Raw genomic sequence first — 12,830 nt, 5'->3', positions numbered from 1 at the left:
ACAGAGATATCAGGAGGCTTATGGTAACAGATTTTAAACTGAAGAAGTCAGAAAATCTGCACGTTTCCAAGGTCTGTTTATAAGATGCTTATCATTTTGTTCTTTTTTTTTACCTGAAGTATAAACTTTAAAGGCCTGTTGGTCATGATTAATAACTACTTTATGCATGTTTACTAATGCATAACAAATTATGCTTACACTGTTTATTAATAGTTAATAAACAAGCTGTGCATGAGCAGAACTTCATTCCAGACACAATTAGACCTTTCTGACAAGGGATCTTTACTGGCATATCAAAGACATCAATACATCTCCTCTCTAAGATCTAAAACATATGTACGCTTCCCAGGAGAAGGTGGGCATTGTGAGCTTGGCCTACGACTTCATCCTATTGAATTGAATGGTCCCAAAGCATTCCTGAGAACAGTGATGAGAACAGTAATGGTGAGGCCTTCATTGGGCCTTCAGAGGCCCTTCGGGAAACTGGAGTTGTTAGCCTAACGACATAGCAGCACTGAGACATCTGACCAGACGAGGGGTAGACTGTCTCGGAGTCAGACCCACTGATCGGTAACGAGACAGTACAGTACGGTTCAGCAAGACAGTGTGAAATGACTGACTGACTGACTGACTGTCTGTCCATCTGTTTGCATGTCTGTCTGCCGTTCGATGGCTGCTGATTTCTCATTGACAGAGAGGCTTGACCCCTGTGCTCTGTGGGCTGTAAAGGGGAAACGCAGGGAGAGTGGATTGGAAAGCTATTATTCTGTTCATGCCGACTATTTATTAGCTTGTTATAATGTTTTTAACAGTTTGCATTAAAAAATATTTTATTCAATCTTAGAAACCATCCTGCTATAGGTTATGGTTTGTCATGAAAGAAACCTAAACCATGTTCTCTGACCACCAAACTCACAATGTTTTCTTTGTTTAAAAATCACTTGCGGTAATTGATTTTAATCATCAGAGCCAAATCTCAAATCACAATGGATTTGATCCTGTGAAAGTGAAACACAATCTTTCATATTTTGGCTCATGGTAGTCTCAATCCCGGAGTACCTAGCTTTGACATGATCTAACCAGCTGCAGATAACTGTGGGAAGGTAAGTGACACAATGACAGCCCGGGGGGATGTTATTGACACAACAACTGGTTGTGGACAGGGACCATCAGTCAGGTCCTGGTATTTCATCAATAAATCACCACTTAGACGTGATGTAACAGCACACGGCTAATCAGCGCTACTACTGGCTGACTGACACATAGTCAGACACTGATGTCACCCATGGATGTGGTGATTTGTGGTCATTTCAGGCTTCTTAAGTCTATTACCTGGCACTGGGGATGCTTTAATCATCTGTCTGCATCTGCAGACCAAATCTGGGCTCCATGGTGAACGCTTGCATGTGGCGGAAAATGAAATCAAAGCCAAACTAGCATCCTTGTCCAACTTGTCATTTTTTATTTAATCATGGGCTTTAATATCCTGATGTATTAGTGTTAACTGCAATATTAGCCCCATAATTATCTTCATCAGCTTATCTGACATCATACATTACACAGCTTTTTGGATTAAACTGCTTGAGATGATGTGAACTAAATGGCGATATCCCCACAGTTGTAGCAACTACGGTGGATGCATAACCAGGTCAGTGGGTACAGTGGGGCGGCAGGTAGCCTCGAGGTTAGAGCATTAGGCCAGTAACCAAAGGTTGTTGGTTTGAATTCTGGAGGCGACAAGGTGAACAAATCTGTCGCTCTAACCTTGAGCAAGGCACTTAACCCTAATTGCTCCAGGGGCGCTGTACAATGTCTTCCCTGGCTGTGACCCCACTCCCTGCGGGTGTATCATGGGGAGTTGGGATATCCCCCCCCAAAAAAAATCCATTAAAGGACAAATATAAGCACCCCTCAAATGATTATACAGCTCAGCTCATTAGTGTGAAAGGGACATCAGTCAGTCAGTGAGGCCTGGTCAATGTTTGGACAACAAGGTCCCGTGATTGACTGGCCTAGATCTGAGCAGGCCCCTAATGGTCAGAGGTCATCTCATCAGCCTTACCCAGGAGCGGCTTCTGCTGAGCGGCTGCCATCTTTGGAATGCCACTGTCACTGAACACAAAAGACTAACATTTCAACAGTTCACTGGTAGATAGCATCTGGGTTGATAAGGTAAAAATGCTGTCCGTGGCTGAAGATGTTAGCCAGCTACCAGTTCAGCAGTTTAGGTAGCGTTACTCAACGCTCAGGGCACTCGGCTTAGTAAAGAATGTTGTGTAAATAGTGATGGTGAATTGATTAAACAGTACAAATATTTCAACTGATCAATGCATTCTCTGTGTGGAACATATGAGTAAATAATATATTTTAGTAAAAAATACAAATCTTAAGACAGGGAGTTTATTTGGAAATTTGTTGCTCGTAATATTTTGAGTAAACCTCCCCCTCACAGTCAATAGTCTCGAAAACCCGACACAGTGACTATGATCTGGTTTCATTGACTCACACTTTTGGCAACTTTGAGAAGAAAAAAAAGAAGGAATTTGAGGTTATGGTAATTGGCATGGCCAATGTACACGGTCACCGAGCCGGAGGGGGGGGTTCTCTGCAACTTCACTATTTCCATTACACTTCATTATTATCAGTAGCATTTCATTGATGTTATTCTAGTTATTATTACCTCTAAATATTAGTCTAATATACAAATTAAGAAAAAGATTGGAGAGGATTGTCACGTTTTGGTATTGTGTCTGACTTTTACAGTGTATTGTCAGGTAACAAAGTTAACACCACTTTCACGTAAAACATTTTGGTAGAAAGCAGTGTGAGGGGGTCCATTTAGCATTTCACCCTGCACCTGAGAGAAAGATGAATTTTCACTTATAGCACCGCACCACTGTGGGATTTTGACTTTAACCAAAGCCTACATGTCTTATTTTAAAACATTTACTTTTACTCCTTCAACCTCATCCTAATATTGAGCCAGGTGTGTCTAGATCCAGCAGTAGAAGCTGTAGAAGCTCACATTTCTGGTATTGACACAACTTAACGCATAGGCTATCAGACTCAAAAGAAACATGTGCAATTCCACTATTGCATCTGCCTATAGAGTAAGCCATTTATTTCAAATACTGAAGCCTGGAAAATTGAGATGAGAGGGTGACTTGTGATTACATTTATAAGCCTTCTTTACTTCAAAGAATTTAGCAGATCAGACCAAGCAGTCCCAGTAGTTAGATCAGCAGCAGTAAAGACAGTAGTTTCAGCCTACGAGGTTGATCATTTCCCTGAGGGAAAAGTGTTAGGGAACACACCGCACCGAATGTTGATTTGCTGTTCATCTGCCGTTCATTCAGTGTGGTGTGTTTTAGGGACCACCCGCTGGTGGACATCTAACTGCTGAGATTTTCTCTGGATTCTATAGTCGGTTTCCAAATTATGGACAGCACTCTGTTCAAAGGTGCTAAGTACTCGTCACGGCCGGCAAACACTACCGGTGTGTCCATGCCTTTATGTAACACAGCTCACTTTTGAGTGCAACACACAATGCACTTGGCGCTCTCGGTCTCTGCGGCTAGCAGCTGCAGTAAAGCTAGCCTTAAGATACCGATCTTACGTCTCTGTAAATACATATTCCCTGTAAGTTCAGAATGCCTGGCTGCCATGATCAGGAAAGCGCGGTGCTGGAATTAGATTTGGCTCGGAAAATGTACTTCAATCCAGGGATGGCCGATGGCGCTGTACTCCTAATTATTGCATCCTCCAAAATGATACATCAAGAAGATTGAAATACATTTTAGAATGCACGTGACGTCGTGTTGAACAACAAAGGATAGTCAGCCAATAAGGTTGCATTTCCAAAATGGCTGCTGTGGCTTCTGATTTCTCGCATGAGGACGAAAAAGGCAGTTTAATGAAAAACTAGTAGTCTTTCAATCTTCTCGATGCATCATTTTGGAAAATGGGATAATTAGGAGTACATTGCCATCGTTGTGGGTGATTTCCACGTGGAGTGGAGAAATAACAAGTAGGGAGCTATCAGTGTAGCTAACAAGCATGCTAACCTTATCTAGCTAACTAACATTATCTGTTGCTTCACCTTATTCAAAAGATTAGCCAGCTAGGCTATGGCTGGTTCTGGAGCTGGATTTGCCATAAGCATGTAGGGAAAACTGTGGCAAAAATTGATTGGCGAAACCATTATCTTTAAATTTGCCATCTATTGTAATCGCCAAAGGGTTGGTATCTTCCAAAATTGTGGCCGCAAATCCGCCATAGAAATAAAAAGAATAAGATGAAGCTCTGGTAATATGAATAGCCTGACTAGACACGCGTTTTCTACATTGTAATGAACACGGTGCAACCTTTGGTAGGCTCATGATGCCATGGTTCTCACAGCTAGGGGAAGTGCAATGATAGGCTACAATGACTTTGCTCATGATGCATCATGAGCACATCGGACACGAAACATCAATACTTGATGTAACAACAGCACAAAATAGATAAACAAGTTTGTGGAATCGTCTTTCGCGGGTGCTTATTCATTATAGGGTAGACACTTGTGATTTCTAGCTGCACCAATCAAAGCAGTGGAACGCGGTTAAAACCATTCATCTTGGGGCAACAGGGTTGGCGGGGTTCCAAAATGCAATCATAACACACGCAATTTTACCATTTATAAAATTTTCTTTTTTTTGAGTACTGAAAAAACTTGACAAATTATCAAATGGATTATGATAATTTGACGGTGAAAAAACATATTTCTACAACAGGTTGGTCAAAACAAGCATTGTGATTGGTTGAGATGCGTTCTAAGCCATACTAAGAAAACCTGTTTAGCACGGGTAAGCCTATGTCGCAAAAATGGGAATATTGTTTTCTGTTTTATGGATATAAATATATACACATAGAAATGTCAATAGAAAAACAGGTCAAACAAAATGAAATGCGTGGGGCGCTAGTGAGCAAGCCACATAGTAGGTCATGTTTTTCCAAGCTCCTGCTGAAATTGTATTTATTTAATACTTATTTTGCTCTTTGACCCAAAAAGAACTAGGAAACACAGCCTTTGAATGGCGTGCTTTACTCTGTTCAACTTTTATTTTTGTTTTAATGCATAAATGGCGTATAACCTGCAAAACTTTAAGTTCAGTGGAGTCACTGACAAAAGAGAAAACACTTAGGCCCAAGACAAGTGGGAGCAGCGGCTCCTCCCCTCGGCTCTGCGAAAAAATGAACACAGAGGATTTGAAAGCCGAGATTGTTGCTGCCCTCAGAGTGGACATTTAATCTATAATCAAGTCGGAACTCAAGGGGGCGCTCAGTGAGGACTTACGTTTTAATAAGTTGGAGGTACAAGCAGTCAAGAAGGAACTCGCAAAGCATACAGCAATGGTTCGTAGTGAACTGGAAACAGTAAAGAAAACTGTCTCCGACACGGAACAAGGCTTGTCAAAATGCTCAGACGACATGACTACACTAAAAATCATGGTTAAGAAGCTTGAAACTTATGTGGCTAGCCTTAAGGAAAAATGCATACATTTACAAGGTTATATGCAAAGATCCAATATCAGGATCATGGGTGTAGCTGAGGACCCGGGCTCAAGTTCTACTTCATCAGTCTCAAAGTTATTGAAGGAAGCCTTCAAATTGAATAAAGACATCCTTGTAGACAGCTCACATCGAGGCTCTCAAGAAAGAAAGCCTGGCAGAAAAGCTTGCATCATTGTGGCTAACCTACACTACTATCAGGATTGTATTGATGTTCTTTGGCGTGCCAGAGAATTTGGCCCACTTCAATGTAACGGAGCACCCATCTCTATCTTCCCAGATTATGTCCACAGCGTTGCTTGTGCACGTGTCACTTTCAACGATATCAAGAGTCTGCTCCGTGGACGGACCGACGTTCAGTATGGTGTGGCTTTTCCTGCACGGCTCCGTATAACATACGTTCCAAGACCCCCATAACCCCCATAAGGCTATGGCCTTTGTAAAGGCGAACATTCTACCGAGGTTGAACGAAGCAAATGGCTGAATGTTCATCTATTTGGCGATTAGGGTAATGGACGAATGTGTCTACCACTGCAGACTCAGTCTCTGGTTTGTAGATAGTGTATAGCGTTGCCAGTGGTATCAGTTGATATTGTTATTATTAGGTACCGTTAGTGCTTTAGTTCTGGTGAGTCAATTCTCCTTTTGGTTTAACGTTTTATTTTATTACCATGAAGCTGCTCATTTCTATTTCTCGATGGTGCCCATATCCAGGGTAGATAAGCACAGTTCTATAATGAAGTTATGTCAATTCTTTAAAGACGTTGCTGCTAACTTAGTGGTATTGCTGTAATATGTCATTTATCAAATGTTTTATACTTTCTTTTAAAACAGCCTAATTTTGGATTGTAAATAAGTATTTCTTATTTATTTACTATGCGCAATTTGTTTTAAATCCTTTCACTATTTCAGCAGGGCTATCTACTCGATAGGTTTAATGTGCCCCACTACAAGCACATTATGTGTGGATTTCTTCGCATGGGGATTAGTGGTTACCTTGTTCTATTAGGTGACCAGGGGGGGTTCTTTTTCATAACAGACTTCAGAGTTTTGTTCGTTTATGTTTTTTATTCTTCTTCAACTTTTGGGGGTTTTATTTGCTGTTTTTGGAGAAAAAAAATTATTGGATCAGTTGCTATAGTAATCTGTCATCTATCCTTTTCCCACCTGAATTTACATGGCTAGGCCTAATATCATGAGAGGGACAGCTGCTTGCTCGGTCACTTTTGCTAGCTGTGTCATTATTTTTACTCTTTTTTAAACTTTTTGTTTTATAATATCTTTTTTTTTACTATTTGATTATATTACTCATTGTATATCATGCCTGCTTTAAGTCTGGTTTTGGGGTGGGGCTCTGTTAGAGCATGGGGGGGTTGAGGTGGGTTTGATTTGGTAGGCGATCCGTGTGTGTTCTGCCCTCTACCTGTTCTATCTGTTATCTGTATAATCATTTAAAATAAAAAATGCTGCTACTTTTCAGTTATTCTAGCTGCAGGGATTGACATGACTGTGTTAGCCGAAGTTCGCTAACTAGCAAGCAAGGGATAAAAGCATTGCCAGCCAGCATGGCATTTGAACATTTAGAACGAACGTGTCACGTCCTGACCCTAGTAAGATGTCATTTTCTATAGTAGAGTAGGTCAGGGCGTGACGGGGTGTTTGTGATTTTCTATGTTTTCTATTTCGATGTCTGTGTTCTAGGTGTTCTATTTCTATGTTGTTGTTTTTTGGGTTGATCTCCAATTGGAGGAAGCTGGTCCTCGTTGCCTCTGATTGGAGATCATATTTAAGTAGGAGTTTTTCTTCCGGGGTTTTTGTGGGTAGTTGTTTTCCGTTTTGTCAAGTCTACCTGACGGAACTGTTGGCTGTCGTTTTGTTGTTTTGTTTAAGTGTCTTCATTAAAGTAAAAAAATGAGCACTCTACACGCTGCGCCTTGGTCCCCTTTATACGACCCGCGTTACAGAACGACTGGGTCAAAAAGACAAAAAGACTTAGCAACTGGGTCGCGTCTCTGGTAACCTAACCTATAAAATGAACGGCCAGCCGGCTTGGCTAGCATACATAGATGTGTCGGGACTCTGCCTCGTACCTATGACCGCAGCACAGGAACGCTAAAAAAGTAGTTTAGCATGCCCTCTCGTGTACAATTGCTTTAGTATGCGCCCCCTATTTGCTCCATGGCTCAAAAGCGTTCAGTATTCAGACCCCTTGACTTTTTTCACATTTTGATATGGTACAGCCTTATTCTAAAATGTATTAAATAATTTTTCCTCATCAATCTACACGCAATACCCCATAACAACAAACCAAAAACAGGTTAAGAATTTTTTGCTAATTTAAAAAAAATGAAATACCTTACTTACATAAGTATTTTGACCCTTTGCTATGAGACTCAAAATTGAGCTCAGGTGCATCCTGTTTCGATTGATCATCCTTGAATCATCCTTGATTACCTGTGGTAAATTCAATTGACTGGACATGATTTGGAAAGGCACACATCTGTCTATATAAGACCCAAAAGTTGACAGTGCATGTCAGAGTAAAAACCAAGCCATAAGATTGATGGAATTGTCTGTAGAGCTCTGAGACAGGATTGTGTCGAGGCACAGATCTGGGGAAGGGTACCAAAACATTTCTGCAGCATTGAAGGTCCCCAAGAACACAGTGGCCTCCATCATTCTTAAATGGAAGAAGTTTGGAACCACCAAGACTCTTCCTAGAGCTGGCCGCCCGGGCAAACTGAGCAATCGGGGGAGAAGGGACTTGGTCAGGGAGGTGACCAAGAACCTGATGGTCGCTCTTACAGAGCTTCAGAGGTCCTCTGCGGAGATGGGAGAACCTTCCAGAAGGACAATCATCTCTGCAGCACTCCACCAATCAGGCCTTTATGGTAGAGTGGCCAGATGGAAGTAACTCCTCAGTAAAAGGCACATAACAGCCTGCTTGGAGTTTGCCAAAAGGCACCTGAAGGACTCTCAGACCATGAGAAACAAGATTCTCTGGTCTGATGAATCCAGAATTGAACTCTTTGGCTTGAATGCCAAGTGTCACGTCTGGAGGAAACCTGGCACCATCCCTACGGTGAAGCATGGTGGTGGCAGCATCATGCTGTGGGGATGTTTTTCCAGTGGCTGGGACTGGGAGACTAGTCAGGATCAAGGGAAAGATGAAGTACAGAGAGATCCTTAATGAAAACCTGCTCCAGAGCACTCAGGACGTCAGACTGGGGCGAAGGTTCACCTTCCAACAGGACAATGACCCTAAGCACACAGCCAAGACAATGCAAGAGTGGCTTTGGGACAAGTCTCTGAATGTCCTTGAGTGGCCCAGCCAGAGCCCGGATTTGAACCTGATCGAACATCTCTGGAGAGACCTGAAAATAGCTGTGCAGGGACACTCCCCATCCAACCTGACAGAGGTTGAGAGGATCTGCAGAGAAGAATGTGAGAAACTCCCCAAATACAGGTGTGCCAAACTTGTAGAGTCATACCGAGACTCGAGGCTGTAATCGTTGCCAAAGGTGCTTCAACCAAGTGTTGAGTAAAGGCTTTGAATACTTATGTAAATGTAATATTTCAGTTTTCATTTTTTTTTTACATTTGCAAAAAGATCTAAAAACCTGTTTTTGCTTTGTCATTTTGGGGTATTGTGTGTAGATTGATAAGGGGGAAAAAACGATTTACTCCATTTTAGAATAAGGCTGTAAGGTAACAAAATGTGAAAAAGTAAAGGGGTCTAAATACTTTCCGAATGCACTGTACCCACCATCTTTGCTGTAGCCAAAGATGATCTGTTGCTCAATGACTGGTAAACTTTGCAGGTGTTTCTGATTAATCAACAATGCCATGCTGGTGGATGGTACCATTCAAATAAAACCCAGCCCAAAAATGAAATGTAGGATAAAAATCATTTACACCTCATTTCATAGGAAAAGACAAGGCATCGGTACGAATTTGCACGAAGCGGGCAGTTCGGGTTTGTCACTTCAAGCCCAAATGTATCATACTTTGACTAAAACTTTGACTGATTGACCTACATTGTTGTGCAACACCATGGTTAAGCTCTGGCCATCGTCTTTTAGCTTGAAAAACTGGTGTGGGCATTTAATTAGGGTCAAATTTGAACAATTTACAAAATAATATATATATATACATATATATATATATATATATATATATTCATAGAGTAGTTAACTACAGAAAAACATGCAATTAACTTGATTTAAAAAAAATGTATCGTTTGACAGCCCTACGATTTAATATAAGTAATTGTGGGATATGGAGATCCCCAACATGGTTATGCCAACAAGTATAGGTAGAAGCTTCTCCAATTAGTTTTGAGAAGAAGCCTTCTACAAGCAAGCGTGTATTCAGTATTCAAGAATATCAATTCAATTAAAAGTGTTTCTTAAATGTATTGAATTGAATGGGGGGGGGGGACAAGTTACACAGCACATCAACATCTGATCATGATTCCAATGTAATGTAAAAAAATTAAAAAATAAGCCAAACCATAAGGGAATGTAATGAAAGCTGGTCTATTTGAAGCCTAAAATCTGCACCTCAAACATTTTCTACTGATGATTGTTGTTGCAATTAGAGGAATTGAATTGGGCCTTGAGGCAACCCTAGTATGTTAGCGTGACTGTGCTTTGGAGAGAGAGGCGTCAGCAATTGTAAACCATTTCAATGACAATGGCCCGGAATTTCTCTCAAGGTGAGAACTAACGGTTTAACAAAGTAACTATCATGTAGATTGGCCGGTGATATTAGTCTCCTGGTGATGCAACTGGTTGTATTAAAAATGGTTAGAATACTTTGTAATGACATAGAATGCTCCTGTTTGTAATTGTAAACTAATGGCTGAATTATTGTCTGCAATTTCAACACCAACACACATTACCTTTCACTCAATTTATGAAATACATATTAGCCTATTTCTGTTTTAATCTGGCAAATGTAAAAAACAGTAAATAGTAATTACTCAAAATGCGTTCTATCAACAAAGATACATCTACTATTCCTAATCTTCCACTTATGCTCTACATAAATTTAAAGTGCATATCCCATACATTGCTTTTAGAATAAAAAATGCTTTGCCTCGGACGCAGTGAGACCTCGTGCTGAATGAGTGAAAATGCAGTCAATAGGAAAGAGATTATTTCCAGCTCACCTCTTTGCTGGCACTCCGCGGAGGATGCCCATAGCAGCACAATTGCACAGCAAAAGAGCCTCATCTTTCACAACACATGTGGACTTCGGCTTCTAATAAATGTCTCCAATATTAATTTAGGGATATATTTTCTAATGTTTACAGGAATTTATAGCCTAAAGTTGTCATGCACATTCGTTTCGCCTATGGTCTCTCTCTGTCATCTGTTCAGTGTGTACCCCTGTTCCACTCTCCTCTCTCCCCTCTCTCATCCAGCTAACTTCATCTAAATGTTGTTCTGTCGTCCCGTTACAAAGTCCTGGCTGGACCGCACCATTTGGTGAGGAGCAGGGGGGTTGACCAAATTCGTCGAGACTTTATCATCGCTGCCTTTTACTCTCAACTACCCTTTACAAATGTACACTGTTTTGTGTTTAATGATCATTTTATTTTAGAAAGGTTTAGAATAACAAAAACTTTTCACCAAATTTAAATGATTTCAACTTTTTTAATGTAGTCTACCTAGCAGCCTGTAGTCTGTTTGATGATTTAATTACGTCAACATCCTACATAAAATATATCATGCAGTTTGGATATTCAACTACGCTTCACAACTTGGCAAGCAGTCGTTGTAATTGGATTATTACACCAAATTCTACAACTTGTAAAAAAAAGTAGCTGTTTAACCTTTATACAAGCAGAGGGATACGCTGCGCGATTTACATAGCAGTAGCCTACAGTACACCAGATACTGTTATTCTGCTGATGATACACTAAAGCCCATGTAAATATTGAACCATGATTGTGATACTGGAATGGAAAGCAGCAGTGCCTTATTCCATCAAAGTTATGCAGGGCATTCAATAATCACAACCAACTGTACTAAACATTTAATACAGGCCTATGTTTGTATGAAACATTGGAAACGTGTCTTCCAGACTAATTTCAACAAAGCAAAACAAAACGAAGCAATTTATACCTGTGGATATCACAGCGATAACAAAAGGAACATTTGATCCATTTACCTATACATCTTCCAAAAACGACTACTTTAAACTTTTCAATGATTATAGATGGCTTAGCTGACATCATCACAAATACGATCTGTACTCTTCAATGGGGCAGAAGTCCTTGAGTTGTCATTCTGCATGGCCAGCTACCAACAATGACAAGAAACCGTCATGTGGAGAATTTCTAAGTGACTTGTGTCAGCTAGATTGAGTGTCATTATGTGATCAGGAGTGTGTGTATACTGCCCTCATGTGGATGTAATGAAAATGGGTGGGAATGTTAAGGCCTACAGTACTGCAGTAATAGACTACTGAATCAACTATTCAAGTCTAGCCACATTCACGTTCTATAATTCTATAATTACAGACAGCTCCTCCCATAAATGCATGCTTGTCGGGCTTGTATTCAGTTATTTTATGGAAAGGATCTCTGCAATGTTTTAACGAGGCAACGTCCTCACCCTTTTTGTAGAATCAATGACTTTAGTGACTTTTTTCAGAAAGTCCCTTTTCAAGAAGAAAGGCCTTGCCATTGTACATGGCGATACCAGAGGACAGAGACATAACAGACATGATTATTAATCGTACAGATCAAATGAGGCTGCTGAGGGCAGAACGGATCATAATAATGGCCGGAACGGAGCAAATGGAATGGCATCAATCACCTGGAGACCATGTGTTTGATGTATTTGATACCATTCCACTAATTCCAGTCATTACTACGAGCCCATTCTCCCCAATTAAGGGGCCACCAACCTCCTAAGGTATAGATTATCACGTGTTATAATGTCCTATTTTACTTCTGTGCATAGACAATGAGTGACTAATAAGCCTGCAAAGCATGAACATACCCTTACGACAACACCTATTCCTGTAACTATTCCTGTAACTATTCCAGTAAATATTCCTGTAAACCAGGGCATCATATAATGTGTTAGGCTTTTATGGAACAACACAAGAGCAGCCAACACCAATATATTGTATGGTTACAGTTAACTAAAGGTTAAATAAAATAATACATTGTAACGTGAAACTCCCCTATAGAGTTAAGGCATCCAGTGATTCCAGTCTACGGATTTCACCAGCTTGTTTAGTATAACCAGGCTCCTCCTTGGTGG

The 12,830-nt window shown here is 40.6% G+C and overlaps 1 protein-coding gene across 1 annotated transcript in view; it reads right to left on the bottom strand.

The window, feature by feature from the left end:
- LOC106579654 (laminin subunit alpha-1) overlaps nt 1–10,997 on the bottom strand; it is an 84,993-nt gene extending 73,996 nt beyond the window's left edge. The window contains 1 exon segment of the mRNA XM_014159776.2: nt 10,724–10,997. Coding sequence (XP_014015251.2) covers nt 10,724–10,787 — 64 coding nt within the window. The 5' untranslated portion in view covers nt 10,788–10,997.
- Nucleotides 10,998–12,830: the final 1,833 nt, after the last annotated feature.

This window comes from Salmo salar, chromosome ssa19 (genome assembly GCF_905237065.1).
Source record: "Salmo salar chromosome ssa19, Ssal_v3.1, whole genome shotgun sequence".
NCBI classification, from domain to species: Eukaryota; Metazoa; Chordata; class Actinopteri; order Salmoniformes; family Salmonidae; genus Salmo; species Salmo salar.
The sequence above is the reverse complement of the archived record's forward strand: the minus strand, read 5'-3'. Positions and strand labels throughout refer to the sequence as shown.